Source organism: Alexandromys fortis, unplaced genomic scaffold (genome assembly GCF_014885135.2).
Source record: "Alexandromys fortis isolate MF-2015 unplaced genomic scaffold, M_Fortis_MF-2015_v1.1 scaffold_199, whole genome shotgun sequence".
Classification (NCBI taxonomy): Eukaryota; Metazoa; Chordata; class Mammalia; order Rodentia; family Cricetidae; genus Alexandromys; species Alexandromys fortis.
In genome coordinates this window covers 1201261-1219115 of record NW_026068074.1, presented here as the reverse complement: position 1 = coordinate 1219115, position 17855 = coordinate 1201261, and the positions used below count along the sequence as shown (strand labels likewise).

Below are 17855 nucleotides of genomic sequence, written 5' to 3'. Positions count from 1 at the left end.
AAATCCCTGAGTAGTGGACAATACTGGACTCTCTCGCTCTGTCTTGCTTCTCCAGTTAACAGAGACTCCATACACGATATCTGAAAAATCGGGGCTGGCAAAGTGGGTAAAGCTGCTTGCTACCAATTCTGATGACCCGAGTTCAATCCTTAGACTACATGGTAGGACAGGATCAGATCTTGCAACTTGACCTTCGCACACACACACACACACACACACACACACACACACACACACATGCACATAGGCCCTGAGTAGAATTATTTTAATGTAGAACCTGTAATTCCAGCACTCAGGAGGCTGAGGCAGGACTGCTATGCATTTGAAGGCAGCGGAGGCTACAGTGTGAGAATATCTCAGAAACATAAACAACAAAGGTGCCTGGGAAAAATCTATCTGCCTGTCTCAGGATGACTTTGTGAGTGTGCAAACATGCCTGTCTACACGTGAGAAGTTATTAAAAATATGACGCTGGGCACTGGCGGCGCACGCCTTTAATCCCAGCACTCAGGAGGTAGAAGCAGGCGGATCTCTGTGAGTTTGAAGCTGGTCTGGTCTACAAGGCAAGTTCCAGGACAGCTAGAGCTACACAGAAAAATCCTGTCTCAAAAAAACCGAAGAGAAACAGAGAGAGAAATATCACTCTCTCCTCCCAACTGCCACACACAGCAAAACAGGAACAAACCCACATGTTGGTAAAATATATTTTATTTGTTCATACAAAGAAAAGGTATGAATTACCAGAATTTCATTTGCCTAGAAACATCTTTCTCTGTGTAAAATTAATTTGTGTTATACATAGGACAAAATACTTGGTTTAATTTTTTTGTACATATTGGCTACTCTACCACCCACGCTATAGGAGACAGACGCTAGAAGTTGCACCGCACTTTTGATTACTGGGCTGAATGAAACTCAGTCATAAATTAATGTTATAAAAATAAAAAAAACTAACCACATCTTCAAAATTCATTAACCATTCTTTCTGGACAACTGAAGAAAGAGATGACACTGACGTCTGTATCAACACCCTCGATGCTCACTCACGTGACCTGGGAGGGAGCCTTTCATTCCCCTTCCTTAGGAAAACAGCCAGGCAGGACCTGAAACTGGGTTTTCCCCCAAGAGCTGTAGTGCATCTGTCACTCAAAATGACTCCCCAAGAGTCCTATGCCCCCCTCAACATCTCTTCTCTACCATCCAATGAAGAGTTTATTCCCTAGTCATTCTGCCTGAAATACCATGGTAGGGTACTACAGAGTAAATGAACGCACCTGTATGCAAATATCCCCAAAAAAGGCTTTCCATGGAGAGGAATAATAATAATTTAAAAAAAAAATTTTTTTAAATCTCCAAGTTTTTGTGGACTTTTTGTTTGTTCATTTTTAAACAAGGAAAGAAACGAAACTTTTGAAAAAGAAAGTACACCAAAAAAATGTGTCCGAGCTTTCCTATAAACTGGAAGAAACCTCGAACACGTGGCGGGACAAACTGCCAAGCCGTGGGCCGGTGCCTGCCTCCTAGCAGCTCAGAAGCAAAATTCAGCAGCTCTGCCAATGGCCAGAACAGGAAGAGACCTAAGGCTTAATGCTCCAAGTTGCCTAACTCCTCCGAGAAGAGGCCATGTGGGTCAGTAATCACCATCACAGGATGGAGCAGCCTCCTGGGCAGAGGCAGCATCCGGATCAGTCAGGAACTGTAAGCAATCGGGGCCTGATGAAGAGGCACACATGCTGTTTGATTTATCTGACTAACACTGAAAACCTCACCCTGATCCCTCAGTGCTAATTATTGACATCTGCTTAGATTCAAGGACTTCGACCGGGAACAGAATCTCGACTCATTTCAGTGTTCATGACTAAATGACCTCCTTCTAGCTCAACATGGCTTGTTTTTGTTATAATCTAAAGCAAGGTGTAAACACCTTCAACAACAACGACAACAACAAAAAAAGTGTTCAGCTTGGAAAGAGGTCAGGAAAGCTCTCTTGCTTTCTTCCCACTTGGCTGGGTACTGTTCTCCAAACTCTCCGTACTTCTACTTCATGATTTATAACAGACTCTGTAAGCAGCCAGAAAACCTTGGTGAAGGCCTCTGCCTGTGAACAAGATTCTGCTGTGTGTGAGGGAAGGTGTTCTCGTTCTGATTTCAATCAGCCTTTCTCACAAAAAAGCGTGGCAAGTACTTTTTTCCACACAGGTGTTTCCACACGCCAGCAGCCTGCCAGGAGATGCTAGGGTTGTGGTGTCAGCCTCAATGCAGGCAAAACACCACTCTGCATAGACTGAAGAAATTGAACAAATGACCACGAAACGGGCTGGAGATGTGGCTCAGTGTTTGCCCAGTGTGCATAGGCCCAAGATTCTACCCTCACCTCTGCAGAAAAGAAAGAGGAAAGAAATGGATGGAACATCTAAGGAACAAACATAGCCGATAACTGCCTTCTTCCCACTCTGAGCTTGCCCAGGGACCATTCTGTTGCCTAGAATAAGCTAATTCAAGCTGGGCTATAATTTACAGAAAAATCACAAATTTGGTTACCAAAATATCCCTATAGACCATGGACACCTCTCACTAGTGTCTAAAGACAGGATGTCTTCTCTGTCCACGTTAACTTTGCTCATCCAGTCAAGTTAGCCCATAAAATATCCAAAATAATCCTTTGTAAATATCACAGTGCAGGCATTCCAAACACCCATGCATCTTCGATGGAAGTCTAACTCAGATAACAATTCTTTGGGGGTAGAAGCATTCTGGTTTAGGACGTTAAGTATATCATGATGTAATGTCAACACACAGTTATACAAATGCCACTAACTAGCCAGAGGACCTCCCCAAGTGTCCTCCTAACACAGAGGTACAGGGAGAATCATCTGCATATTAGTAACAGAGCTGGCAACTGTTCTGCTAAGACCCCACTGCTTCGGAGGAGGCTGTATAAATGTCAGACTCCAGCGCCTACAAGCAACCTGAAGCCGGCTTTCCCAGCCGGGGCCCTCTAGGACAGCCTTCAAAGCCTGCTGCGGTCATTGCCGACAGAGCGCCTCTAGGATGGCCTACGCATTTGGCTGTGTGTCCTCCCCTCTTCTGCCAGGCTGCTTATCATATCTGAGGGTTTTGTCTTTTTCTCTCTGCTGAGGCTGTGAGCCTACTATCCAGAGCCAGCTGGGCCTACCCACAGCAAACCTTTCTAAACGCTGACGGCAAAGAATACATCTGAGCCCTGTGGGTCTCGGCATCCAGCAGCCTGGGTTTGTGCCAGTGGCTCTGTATGGAAGCCTGGGGGACTCTTTGGTGTCACAGCAAAGCTGCATGACTGAGGAAAGGATCACGGTGTGATGCATGCACGCTTCTGCAAATGAGATGTCACCTCTTATGGAAAGCAGCGCTGTGAGTGTCTCACTCCTGGGATCTGGGAAAGGGGTCAATTGTTTGCATACACTTCCAGCTGGATAAAATGGACAGAGGGATAGTGCAGAGGGGGACTCGGAGGGCATAAGGACATGGGCCCCTGTAAGGGAGGTGAGGGGAAACTCACGTTGGTGCTCTATCGGCAAGGGTGATGAACCGCTTGTGTGAATCCCACCTTCAGACTACAACACACTGAGGCAGCTCAGTACTTCCAGGAGGTACCCTGGTAAGAAAACATTACAACCAGCTGAAGCAGCCAAGACCCAGGGAGAGAGCCCGTGGAGGACCCAAGGTGATTAAAGGCTGAATACCCGTATCGAAAAAAATCTCAAGGAAAAAAATCTCAAGTTGTGCTTTTCTTCTTCTTAAATACAATGGGGAGGGGAGGAAGCACCATCGATTGTGAGGGACAGAACAAAAACGTCGGAGATAAACACTTTGGAATGTTAACAGACCGTGACTCGAACTCTGCAGAGTGTGGCTAGGCAGCTTAGTGAATTAATTGCTTGTGAATTAAAAATAAATTATTATAAAATAGATTTCTGTACATTTTACATACATATAATCTCTCTCAATAGATAAGCCCAGAGGGGAGACTCAGTCCCAGCCAAAGTCGCGGCCGGTCATCTGGTAGAACTTGCGGTTGAAGGGCCTGTAAAAGTCTCGCAGCTGCCGCAGCACCTCGCGCGCAATGGCGGGGTGCGCACGACCCTTGGTCTTGCCCAGGCAGTGCGGCTTGCCGCTACCCTCCGCCTTCTTGAGGCACGGGAAGCCCTTGGTCTGGTTGAAGTAGAAGTGTTTGTCGGTGATGATGCGCTTGAGGCCCAGGAAATCCTGCACGCGGCGCAGTTCCCCAGCCGGGTCGCTGACCAGCCGCTCCCCGCTCACGAAGAGCATCTGGCCCAGCGGGAAGTGGCGCAGCCAGGGCTCCAGGTGCTTGGCGTACAGGCCGATCTGGATGGCGCTCCAGGACGTGTCTATGAGGCCCGCGCTGCGGTTGCGGAATGTCAGGCTCTCGAAGCTGGGGATGTCCGGCCTCTTGGACAGCGTCTGCGTGTAGTCCGAGATGGCCCTGGTCACGGGGTCGCGCACCACCACGATGAGCTTGGTGTCCTTGGACATGGCTGAGATGCGCGCTGGTGCCTCCCGGGTCACGAAGTAGCTGGGCGTCTTCTCCATGGTGATCTGTCCCTCCAGGGTTCTGGGCATCAGGTCCCTGCGGGAGGCAAAACAATCTGGGGTCAAAAATGGAGCTTGCTCAGCCTCCCGGCTCGATATCACACCTAACCCTGGCTCCCTCTTATATTGAAGCTGTTTTTCAAAACAAAAATGAAACAGGATTTTAGAAGTAGGTGCATTAATGCGACCCTAACCCCAGACTTGGAGGCCAGATAGCTCCCAGTTGAAGCTAAACGATTTTTATCTAGACAAGGTCAAGTTCTCTGATGTGCTGGTGTGGGTGTTGCCTCTTCTTAAGTTAACACAAAGTATCAGGTTTTCACAATACCCCGCCTCCTCCCACACCTGATAGATCTTCCCTCGGAAGTGGCCCTGTCCATCAGTCCTTGGCATGCCCACTAAGCCCAGATGGTCTTGGGCATCAGAAACGCCACTTGACAAAACGGTCAAAAAGCAACCACACAGGCGTTATCCAAAAACTCAATGAAGTCAGTACAAATGGACAGAAACGTACCACGTGAAAATCTCAAGACACAAATTCGAGAAGCTTCCAAAAAAAAAATCTTAGATTCCATTAGGGCAACTAATTACAAGATATCTACCAGAGGATCAATTTCACCGAAAGTACTAGATAACACTGTTGGCACAGTCAACACCAGTTATGGTATCTGGGTTGGGTTTTTGCATCAGTAAATGATTATCATTTTAACTACATAAATTAGTGATGTGGCACCTTGGATACAAGACATGAAACAGAAGGCAGGTGAACTAGCAGCCATTTGGAGTAGTTTGGGTTGTTCCACAGATTATTATGTGACCCTGCAGAGACTGTTGTGAAGCCGGGTGGGCGGGGGCCTAGGACTGAGGAGTCTGGACCCTGTCTACTTGAGGACATTCTCAGTAACTTCGATGAAGAAGCTCTAGAGAGTAAAACAGCACCCATCAAAGACAAGCAAAGGGAAACATGGGAGAAAAAGACTCAGGAAACAATGGGTAGGGAGGGTGGCAGAGGAGAACGAGACTATGGCATACAGGCACGCCTATCTCTGCCGTGGCAAACTGAAGGACAGAGAGACAGGAGCTGAGTGATAGATACATCCTCCTATGATGAGATGTCCAGATGTAGGGGCAGTTCTAAAAAGGCCACACACACACACACACACACACACACACACACACACACACACACTGTTCGATTTTTAACACTTAACATGGTGCACAGAATCACAGCAGGCATCCGCTAAACAAACATAAACAGTGACGGGTAAGTGTTCTTGCTGACAGGTAAGGCCCAACTGGAAATATCAAAGGCAAACGTCTGAGCTTTGTTTCCCAGTGTGAATGAGCTGGACTTGGAACCCCCTCTCTACTGCTTCACAGTTCTGTGGCCAGAAGATGAGTTATTTAACGTCTCTGTGCCTCAGTACCCTGATGTACAAGACAGGAGTAATTCCATCTATACCTGCTGAGTTGTCTGCGAGAATTAAAGAGGGGTTTCAGAGCCACGGGGGTTTAGCTTAAGGCTTGAAGGCTGTGAGTCTGGATGTCAGGTCTAGGTTTCAGCTCCCGGCTTGGCTGTGTGTTTGTCTTATGGGGGGGAGGGGGGAGCTCTTCATCTGTAAAAATGGACATAGCAGTAGCTACCTCCTGGGGGGTTCAATAAAGATAAAATCGTCACTAATCAATATGCTTAGAGCATACATGACATGCTCACCATGTCTGGTGCGTGCCTGATAATACCACTGCAGCTCCCCTATTTATATTCCTGTGCACACGAGTGCTGCCAGTGTAGCTGGATCAAAGGAGGTACAGGAAAGAACCAGGTACTAGATTTGGTCACAGATCTAAGTCACCTATTAACTGTGGGGTAGAGATCCTGACTGATTTTCACCTGGGCACAAATGGGAGGGGAAAAAAAAAGGACTATTTTCGCATCTTTGGGGGGGGGGTAAATACGTCCTTCTCACCAGGCAGAGCGTTCTAAATGTTTAATTTCAGGGCAGCATACTGCCCGCGGCAGTAATCCCAGTGCATTTTTAGAAATGACAGCATAAACTTTATTACATAAGATGGAAGTTTGGTTTGCCGGAGAGCACAGCTCCTTCCAGGACAAGCCCACTGGGAATGCCACACCAGCACACTTTGCCCAGCCCAGAGGAAGCTCCGCACAGCCCTGCTGGGTGCTAAAGCCAGATTAACCCACTTTGCCCACTTAGTGTAAGGTAGCGGTGCCATCAGGCTAAGGTAATCAAGGATTAAAGAGTCCCAGCTCTCAACTTACTTAGCAAGTCTCTAAAAAGCAGGTCAGCTCAGACACTGGCCAGGTTTCTTCTCTGTGCTGAGCTGTTGGTGACTGGGTGGCTTATAAGAAAATCCAGACTCAAAAGCAAGATGGCCATGTTGAGAGGCAATCGGGTACAGTCATCATTATCCCCGTCCCCTGTCCCACTTTAGGGTGGCCAGGCCACTGGGGATAAGAGGACTGAGGGGGACATCTGCCTGCCTTCAGAGAGTCAGTCTGACCTGACATAGACTTTGAAGTCTGGCTGCCTGGTGTAGCTCTCAAGACCACAATGTATTAAAGAGTGTGTGATCCTGGATGGGCGACCTGCCCGTCCATGTGACAGCTTCCTCAGAGGAACGCTGACCGCAAGGATGGTGTCCTGCTCTTACAGGTGTTTAGGAAACTGGGAAGCTGACCTCTTGGTACCCAGACTGATGGGAGCTCATTGGCACTAGGGAAATGCTACCCATCACCTTCTGCCAGGGGCTTGGCAAGCTGGAACAGAGTATCTGCACACAGAGCACTGGCCACTCAGCCAGCTCTGCCCACAGACAGCAATGGATACAAGGACCTGCTCTCAGTCTGCCTGGTCCCACAGCATCCCTAAGGAGGGCCTGGTGGTAACGTTCCAATCGCCATTTGCAAGTAGGAAGCCATACAGCAGGAGCAGTAGAAGGGAAGGTGGCTATGTGACAAGGTCCCCGAGTTATGGACACTCGCTGTGCCTGAATGCCAGCCAGTCTGCTAGACTGAGTCGGGGACGTTGACTGGGGAAATCCTGCCTCCAGACATGCCCCATAGGACACTCCTCAAGCTACGGTACTTTGAGAGTTGTTAAAACAACGAAGCCAGGGCACCTACTTCTGTGACTGTGACACTCAGTCCCTGGTGTGGTAGAATCTGAGGCTGCCCTCCCCAGTGAGTTTGATGCAGACAGCAGGTAGTCAGAAGTGAGTGTGTGTCTGGGTTCTCCTCCACCGAATGCTCCCACGGCCCCCTTTGCAGACTTCAGGCCCATTTAGATCAAACTCCGGGGTTCTGACAGACCTGGCATCGATCTCCTACACACACAGCTACAGGTAGGCCTAAGGGAAGACTCAGAGGTCTGACTCAAATTTAGTCAAGCACTGAACCCTTGTTACACTAAGCAGGGAACAGAGCACCACCCAAGAATACGAAGAACCCCTTCCATGGAACTTTCCAGGTGCTTACAGGGAAGCCCTTTCCTTCTACTTGGATCTGTTCTTTTCCCTACACCCCAACTCCACCAGCAGGTTCCGAAGCCAGGTTATGCGCATGCACTATACACATGCACACACACACACACACACACACACACACACACACACACACACGCGCGCGCGCGCACACACAGACACACACACGCACACCTTCCACAACTTTCCTGAGCTCAACAGTGAGTCAGAGGGGAAAGGATAAACTGGCAGCCAAAGGCAAGACTTGCCCTCTCGAGTGGGCTGCCTGCCCACCCCAGGCATCTCAGAGGTCACTGCAGCCCCAGGCTGGCCCCCACAGAAGCGCATCCCATGGGGTAATTGAGCAGCTCATTACGAAAGCCAGTTTCTCAAATGGAGAGTCCCAGCTGATGATTATGCCGCGCTTTGGAGGCTCACAAAGGAACTTTCACAGGCATTATCTGATTTAATCCCTCACCACAGGCCTTTGAGGTAGGTATTGTAATCCCCAATTTACTTATGAAGAAGCTGAGTCTAAAGCAGAGGGGGTGATGTGTGGGTCACAGAGCCGGGACTGCTGGTGCACCCCATCCCACCCATCCCTACAGCTCCCTTTCAGACATCCTTGTGTCTGAACAAGACTAAGAGTGCACGGGGCTCGGCATGTCTCCCTTTAGATACCTCTGTGTTCACAGACTCAATACCTCTGGTTCACAGATTAGAATCTTAATGGCAGATACTTAAGTCCCAATCAGACCCACTGCTAATCATAATTGTTCAAATAGGAGTTAGATTTCGAAACAATAAGCCTCTTTGGCTCACATATCCCCATTGTTACCTGCATTTTATGATGCCTGGAAAATCACCCATGGGTCCAAACAGCCCCTGCCCTCCAGCACCCCTGGCTCAGCCCCTCCTCTCCTCTTTGCCACCTGGGTGGGAAAATACACCTTTCTGAAAGCAAAAAAACCTGGTCCACGCCAGGAATCCACACTGGTGAAGCTGAGAGTGCAGATCTCTCAGTCCAAGACTAAGAGAGAGACACTACCCATAGCGATTATGTACAAAAGCCCATTAGGACGGCCTGGGAGACACTGCCTTGGCTTGTGTGCCTAACACAAAAACAGAGTGACAGAGCAGAAAGAATCCACTCCTCCAGTGAAACCTGCAGAGCGAGGCAAGCTTGTCTCCTTATCTTAAAGCCTAGAGATAGATGCTCAGGAACTCCTGGGGAAACCCAGAGCCTTAAAGAGCTGGATCTGAGAGCCGTACACTGCAGGCTAGGCGGGGCGTGGGCTGACACTGTGTGGGAATATCTACAAGGAAGTCATGTGTGTCTCATTGCTGGCCAGGTTCTCCTCTAGGTGCACATCAGAACTCCTGAGGGTGGTTTAACAATACTAAATGCCTGTGCTCCACCCACACAGACTGCATGAACCAGGCCCTGGCTGGGCAGCGCTCCAGCACAAGACTCTCTCCAGCGATTTGTCTGTGCTGACAGGATGCGGCATCTGTGACCTTGGACTCTCGTGCACTTTGGTCCCCCCACCCCCGCACCATTGGCTACTGTCAAGAAAAGACAGAGGTATACACTGAAAATCCCAGTACTCTGGACTGACAGGCTGGCAGTGAATCCCAGGCCAGTCTGGGTTTGTGTCATCTGAATCTGTCTCAACAAACACACAAAAAAGTGGGAAGAGGGGACTGGAGAGATAGCTCTGTAGTCAAGAGTGTGTGATGTCTTGGGAAGGGTCTGAGTTCGAGTCCCAGCACCAACATCAGAAGACAGCCCACAACTGCCTGTAACTCCAGCTCTAGGGGATCCAATTCCAATTCATTCTTCTGGTCCCTGAGGACACTAGTATACACACACACACACACACACACACACACAGCATGCACACACATACGCATGCATATTTATGCACACATACACAAAGTGAAATGAATCTTTTTAAAAGCGTGCGCCAGGTACAATACTGTGAGCAGAAATACAAGTTGTTTGGTGAATCTAAGACTATTTGGGTCCAAGTCCCAGAGGTCAGGTGGGAAGAGGGTCCCATTCTCTCAGCTGTCATTATACTTTATAGGAGTAAGGCTGTGCGTCCTGCTGGGCTCCAAATTGCAGACAAGAACATACAAATGTGGGCAGGCTTCCTGCAAATGGAAGCAAAGGTTCTGTTTCTGTCATGGATTGCTCTTTCTCTCTCCACACACAGATCTGATCATGAGCAAAAATCCACAGTGGGGCACACCAAAACTGCAGCCAGGGAGAGCAGCACCCTTACTCACGGGACACAGAAAATCCAAGAGGGTCATCTGTTTTCCTTGCCAAAAGTCAGAGCACACGGTGACAAACCGAAGAAAAAAATCAACTCTCCCTCACCCCGTTCGTGCTTTTTCTCAACGCTGGTAGTGCAAACCCCTATTTCTTCAAGTCCCATAGAATTCAAATGAATGTAAAAATTGGCCACTAGAGCTGGGCATGGGCATGGTAGCGCATGCCTGGAATCCCTGAGCTTGGGACGATGAGGCAGGAGGTCTGCTTCCAGTGAGAGGCCAGTTATAGCTGCCGAGCAAAAAAAGGAAAGAGTGGGAAGGAGGGAAGAAAAGGCTAGTAAGCCGTCTTCACTGCCCCTTTTGGTGATGATGTTAGACATTGAACCCAGGGTCAGGCCTGTGCTAAGAAAATGCTCCATCACTGAACTGTAATCTAAACCCTCTTTATTTTGATGCAGGGTGTCATTAAGGTGCCTGGACTGGTCTTGAACTTGTGATCCTCCTGCCTCAGCTTCTGAAGCCACTGGACCTACAGGCCTGCATGGACGGGCTTGGTCATCCATTCTAATATTCACACAGGGAGGATAAAGTGGACAACTAGAGTCCCAGCTTAGGGTGAGGTATCAACTGCTCCATGCTATTATCTGCAGACTGGAGAACTCGGTGCAGAAGAGGAATCCGTGATTGCTGGTTGGTTTTCCCAGAAGAGATTCAGGGTACATGAGCACCAGCCTAGGCTCTAGTAGGACTAGCTGGAAGCAAGTTGTTAAAAAAAACAAAGCCCGAGGGAGTAAGAAATGAGAATGGATCAGAGAAGTTCTACAAAGCACCGATTTTGATGTTTCTGAGCTTCAAACGCTGCCCCAATTTTCTTCCTTTGTCCTTTTTTTTTCTTTCCTCTAGCAATACCCCCCACCCCCGTCTGACCATCCAGCAGTGGAATTTCCTGCTTGAATGGGGAAATGACACGGCAAAAAGGAAGATTATTAAAATGGGCGTAACGCCTTTGCTGTAGCCTGACAGATGCTGGACAGTCACACAAAACAGTTGATGTGAGTTAATGGCCTTCAGAGACGATGCTGGTGTGGGTCAGGTCTGGTCTTCAGTCAACTGAGGAGAGCTGAGCAGGCAGGGGCTATGCAATCACATCCTTGCTCAGTTACGGGAATACTCCATGTTTTATGAATGCCCATGGAGACTTTTTCCTTCTTTTAAAAGTTTTACTTTTTAAAATTATAGAAAAAAATTCCATTCATGTCCAGTACTAAGAATGTTGACAGACCCACCATCCTGGAGCTTCCTGTGTTGCTAGCACTTACCCACCATGGCTTGGCATGTCCCCCAATACAGGACCAAAGACTACCAAGTCCCCGATACTGGTAAAATACAAGTAAAATGAGAAAATGGTCACTAAACACGTGTAGTTTTATAAAATAGGTGTAGTTTCTGAAGTATTAAAGTAAGGTTATTCTGTGGGGCTCTCTGCCTCTCCTTGGTACGGCCTCTTGGTGCTATATCCCCAAATCCACAGGCCTTGGGCTCCGCACTTGTCAATCAGCCAGCAGAAGATGCAATGGGCTCTGCCCATTCAGTTCCACAGTTCTGACCAAAAACTCAAGGCCCATGCCAGGAAACCGATGACCCGCCTGTTTAGCATTTCCAAGAAGACCATGTCTAGGCCTGTGACAGTTCATAGATGCGGAACAGAAGAACCAAAGTTTCTAGGAAGACTGTGTCCCACACCCCTTTCCAAAGAAAAAAAAAACAGTTCTCCGGGAGATTCCAGCAATGAGGAAGCTGCCTTTAAATGTGGGTAAGGAAACCAAGAATCCTTTTTTTTTTTTTGAGTATTTGGCAAATCGTGAACACTGGTTTAGCAGTCCTAGGGTCTAGGGATGGAGGGCTGACTAGGTGGGAGGTGTTTCAGGGCAGGAAAACCTGCTAGGACACTAAAGCAGCCGGGACAGGAATTCTTAACCAGCTTTCCATAGCTGCAATGAATTACCAGAGAGCAACCACTACCAGGGAGAAAGGCTTGGTTCATTGTTTTGGAGATTTCATCTCATGGGCCCTGTTGCCTTTAGGCCTATAGCAAGGCAGAACTTCAGGGCTGTGGAGGATTGCACCCCAGGTTCAGTGTGAGGAGAGGGTGGGGGAAGGCCAATATCCTGCTCAGGGGCACACCCCCTGTAACTCAACTGCTACAAGGGTAACCCCCTAAAAGCTCCAGCAACTCCCAAGGGAATAGAAGGGTTTGCGCAGAGGGCAACAGCAGCTCCAGGCAGGCGTGCTCCAGCGCTTTCCAAAAGAAATTCTAAGATGCACCAAGGTCATCTGACCCGTCACAAGATCAGTGGCAGGCCTGTGAGAAAACACTCCTCTCTGAACGCCTGTCCCCCACCTGAAGAAGGCTGCTCCAGATTCTCCGCTGTGTTTGTACCTGGTGGTGTGAGAAGTCACACTCAGGAGAAGTCTGTCCTTCCTCCCTTGTCTCCCTCCCTTGTTCTACAGGAAGACAGTCCCAGCCAGGGCTGGAGAAGGAACTCTTCTAGCAAAGTGAGTCTGGCAGTGCCCGGACAGACAGCCAATGAGAAGTAGAAGCTGAAGGGGGGATCCTTTCTTTATGGCACACTCCTCTTTCTTCCCAGGGGGCTCCATTTGGTGGAGGAGGACCAGGCTATCAGTTGTCAGTGGGGACCTTCATCTGGGCCCTCTCACTTCCGCTGAGGTCTGCAGCCCACCACAGCTGAGCCCCTTCAAAGGGCCACATCTCCATAAGTAACTGTCTCCCATTGGGGGAGACGTTTGCATATCAAAGCACTCCTTTGGGAGAGTTTAAAATAATTTCAAATGAAACTGTAAATAGTCTAGATTTCAGGTCTTGCGGAAGTGATGTCATGATTCTTTAAAAGTTCACGGGTCCTTTCGCGCTTTCATTTTTTTTTTTTAAGGTAATGGATTGGAAAGAAAGGAAATAACAAAGGATAGCTCCCCAGCCCCGGCCCCAACCCTTGCCCAAGGATTTGGCCTCCATTGTCCTGGAGTTTCAATGCTGCTCAGAAAGAAAAGCTTCTCAATGCTGAGGGTGGGGGGTGGGGGTGCGAATGAGCATCTCACTGCCAGGCAGCTGGAGCCCCCTTTCCTTGAGGCCTTTGCCTGGGTCTTAGGCCCAGCTCACAAAGGGGGTGGTTCCTGTTCCGGGAAGGGGCTGAGCCTTGGAAGGGGAGTGAAAAGCTAATGGGCTTTTGTGTTCCAGATCCCCAGGCTTCTGTTTCTGTTTACTGGGTCTCACTGAGGCCTGAAGAGGGGCAAATCTTGCAAAAGCTGAGGGATCTGTGTCCTGTTTCCGGGGGGGGGGGGGGGCGCTTAAAATCATTAGGAAAAAAGACAGAAGATTCTTCTGGACACCAGACTACAGAAAGAAAAAGAAAAAAGAGAGAGAGAGACCCAGAAGAGAGAAGAGAATGGCCCAAGATCCTATGTGCAGAATTTCACCACACAGTGATTGGTTCCTAGGGTCATAAATACCCAGGGTGGGTGCAGACCTAGTCCTGTGACTTCACCATCCTACTAGGATCCAAGCTTAGGCAGTTTTCTGTGGTGTGTGTGCGCGCGTGCGCGTGCGTGCGTGCGTGCCTGTGTGTGTGTTTGCAGACCCCTTGGGCATCCCTGGTCAACAAAGAGCCAATGGAAATTGCTGAGCAAGGTCCCACCCCACCTGACCCCACATACACAGGGCGGGACAGAGAGCCAGCTTCTCTACACAGTGGCCCACTAGCCTAAGAAACCCTGAACTTCTGGTCCTGGCCTGCCTGTGCACCAGGCTGGGACCTTTCCCAGTGTAGACACATGAATGGATCTGGGCCAGTGAGATGGCTCAGGAGGTGACTGCCCCCAGCTCCATGACCTAAGTTCAGCTCTTGGAACGGAACGCAGAAGGAGAGAACCAACTCCCAAAGGTTGTCCTTCCGCACCCACACGTACAAGCAGGAACATGCAGACACCTACACGCAGACAATAGCAATAATCATAGTACAAGAACTTGTTCTTTAATTCGGGGATCAGCTTACAAGTTGTGTAAGTAACCCTGACAATGGCCTTCCCATCTGTCTTCCCCTACTGCCAGCACTATGTTGGCATAAGCTAGTAGATTATAAGCAGAAACCATCAACATTCGATGGCTGATGATGGTGCTCCTGGGGTGGGAGAGGAATCAGAGAGGTGACAGGAGAGGTGACTGGGGAAGGTCAGTGTCAGATAACCTCAGATCTAGGCACCCACTTGTAAGCTGTCTTTTTTTTTTTTTAAAGATTTATTTATTTTTATTATGTATACAACATTCTGCCTCCATGTATGCCCGCATGCCAGAGGAGGGCGCCAGATTTCAGTACCGATGGCTGTGAGCCACCATGTGGTTGCTGGGAATTGAACTCAGGACCTCTGGAAGAGCAGCCAGTGCTCTTAACCTCTGAGCCATCTCTCCAGCCCAGAGCCATCTCTCCAGCCCTGTAAGCTGTCTTGTTGTAGTAGCAAGAAAAGAGGTCGTGGTCCAGGTTTNGCTGTGAGCCACCATGTGGTTGCTGGGAATTGAACTCAGGACCTCTGGAAGAGCAGCCAGTGCTCTTAACCTCTGAGCCATCTCTCCAGCCCTGTAAGCTGTCTTGTTGTAGTAGCAAGAAAAGAGGTCGTGGTCCAGGTTTGTGAAATAGAAACATCTATCCCTCCATTTGCTTGCCTGCCTTCCTTCCTTCCTTCCTTCCTTCCTTCCTTCCTTCCTTCCTTCCTTCCTTCTTCCTTCTAATATCCAACATAGTTTGTAGGCGGATGAGCTCTGACAGCAACAGAATTCTCTCCAGGTGGGTGGGGTTAGGCTACTCTCATTCCCTCTGATGGCACCTAGCTCTCAGGGGGACTGGGGGGGGGGTGGACAGCTGGAGACATAGACACTGCACGGGTTCAGTACTTCAGTTCAAAGACCGATTTAAAAACAAACATTTGAAAGAGTCCTGATTTCCTGGAGCCCCTTCCACTCCATGTCCTCCCTTTCTCAGTCCCAGGAAGGATGACAGCCATAAAGATAACGGAGGCAGGACATGAGGAGGAGCAGCTTTTAATACAGCCGATAGGAATGTGGCGACAGAGGTCCATGAGAGGCTGGTGAAAAGTCATAATCCAAGCCACCAGTGAGCTCCCTTCTCCCTCCTGGGAAGTTAAGTGGGAGATAATGGCTAATCCCCCCCCCCCCCCCCCCCCCCCCCCCCCCCCCCCCCCCCCCCCCCCCCCCCCCCCGCTGCGTTCACCAAGCAATCCTCCCACCCGCCTCTTTCTGTTTACCAACCAAAAGTCTACAAGGAAGGCAGGTTCAGGGAAGTGTCCAGTCCTCTTATCAATGACTTTAAAGGACCCAGGAACATCCTAGAAAGCAAGAGAAGCACTTTCCAACACAGCGACTCAGGAGGTGTGAAACCTGGAAACACTGCTGACTGAGAACCAAGGACCAGCTGGGTCTCTCATCTTGCACAACTTCTCTCTGGTTTACGTCCTGGTTGGTTTGTCTGTGCGCTTGAAGCTTTCCAAGGAGCTCTTAGTTTAACAGCCACTGGAAGCCCCAGCCAGGCTCCACCTAGGTGAGAGACCACTTTCAGCTTACTATGATTGGAAGCTCCCTACAGTCGGCCTTCAGCTGGAGAAAAAGACTCCCCGCCCTATCCGGGCTCACTTTCCCATTGCCGCAGTCAACCATGATGTCTAGAAGCCCAGTGGATTTTTCAACAGACCACTACAGACTCCAATTTGCTTGGTATATTTCACACTGGGAGACAGAAGAAAGGGAGAGCTTGTTGCCGGCTGAAGCGATTGCTAAAATATTGTACAGGAGCTGACTATGTCACGTCATCACTGATTGTATCCTATGGAAACTCTTTAGAAGGTGGTGTTGCCTAACAGGTGAGTCCTGAGATAAAATCTCCAGCATCTCCTCAGCGTTCAAAGGCGAGCATCCTCACCCTGCCCCCACACCCACTCCAAGAGAACAAAAGTAGCCACAACAAGGAAATCCAGTATGACCACAGAGTTACTGAGGGAGCTAAGGATGACAAGAGATTAGCTCTTTGCCTTGCACAAGGCTCACTGAAAAACTAGCCTGGTTACTTATTTTTAAAAGACCATGTATCTGGTTTGTAATACCTGTCTTATTTTATTAATCTGGGTGTTCTGCCTGCATAGATGCCTGCGCACTGCTTTCCTGTCTGGTGCTCCTGGAGGTCAGAAGGCATATTGGACTCTCCTGCAACTGGAGTTACAGACATAAGCCATTGTGAAGGTGCTGAGAATTGGATTCAGTCCTCTGGAAGAACAAAGCGATGCTCCGTATCTCCGAGTCCTAAGCCTATATATCTGAAAGCAAAATATTTTACAACATCTCATCATCTGATGGTCTCCCATATTTTGCTTTATACTTATTGGACTATGAATTGTTTTGTTTTTAAGTTACTTATTTATATTTCGTGTACATTGGTGTTTTGCCATGGGTGTTGGGATCCCAGGAACTAGAGTTACAGACTGTTTTGAGCTGCCATGTGGGTGTTGGAAATTGAACCCCTTCCTCTGGGAGAACACTCAGTGATCTTGACCGCTGAGCCATCTCTCCAGCCCCTAGACTGTGAATTTTAAAGATATCTATCTTCGAAATAAGATAGCAAACTACCAGCGAGCGCTTGCAAGCTGTCAAGGAATCCAAAAGGAAGCAGTGAGCTATGCTTCCAGCTCAGAACAGAAGGTCATGGGGCAGACATGTAAAGAGAATTGGGGGCAGCCTGGAAGGATAAATTTTCATGGGGTCTCAGCCTCCAACTCTCAAAGATTACACACTTATGTGTCACCACTCCCATTACATTAAGGGACACAATTACATTAAGAGGCCATCAACATCAAGAAGGGTCCTGGGCTTGAATGTCAATCAAGAGCCAAGAGGAAGTGTGCTCTGAGATCAGAGAATCTATGCTACTTGAGAGGCAGGAGCAAACAGCCAGCAAGTGTCGGCCGGCAATATGCTATGCCCTCTGGTTCAAACTCATAAAAGGCTGTAGTTAGTGACAGCGAAGATGATGGCTGTAGGGATGCCCCATTCTGTTCAGGTTGTTCTCAACATCGGTTTTGCACGCCCAGGCATCCATCAGGCGATGGCAGGCTAAGGTGACCAAGACTGGGACAGTAGCAAGAGGATAACAGACTGTCATTTAAACAGCACGACCTCCACGAAGGATGAGTTAGTGAGGCACCTTCTGGGAGGGCTATTTTAGAGGCAGGAAACCTCCACACAAATAGTGCTTACGTGGCCTCCCAATGAATCAAGCCCATATGGCTCAAGATGGGGGAAAAGAAACCCATGAGGGTGAAAAACTACGTTCCTGGAAAATGCCACACTTATGTCGGAGACTGGAGACTGACTGGCTTGAATTTTGTGACTAGGAGAAGTTGAAATGTTGCAGATTAAAAACCTAAAT

The 17855-nt window shown here is 48.8% G+C and overlaps 1 protein-coding gene across 2 annotated transcripts in view; it reads right to left on the bottom strand.

Annotated features, from left to right (window-relative positions):
- Positions 1–690: 690 nt before the first annotated feature.
- Positions 691–17855, bottom strand: part of Hs3st3b1 (heparan sulfate-glucosamine 3-sulfotransferase 3B1) — a 37506-nt gene continuing 20341 nt past the window's right edge. For both annotated transcript variants that reach the window (XM_050121589.1, XM_050121590.1), the window contains exon 2: positions 691–4627. In XM_050121589.1, the coding sequence (XP_049977546.1) occupies positions 4009–4627 (619 nt within the window). In that variant the 3' untranslated portion in view covers positions 691–4008. The remainder of the gene's footprint in view (positions 4628–17855) is intronic.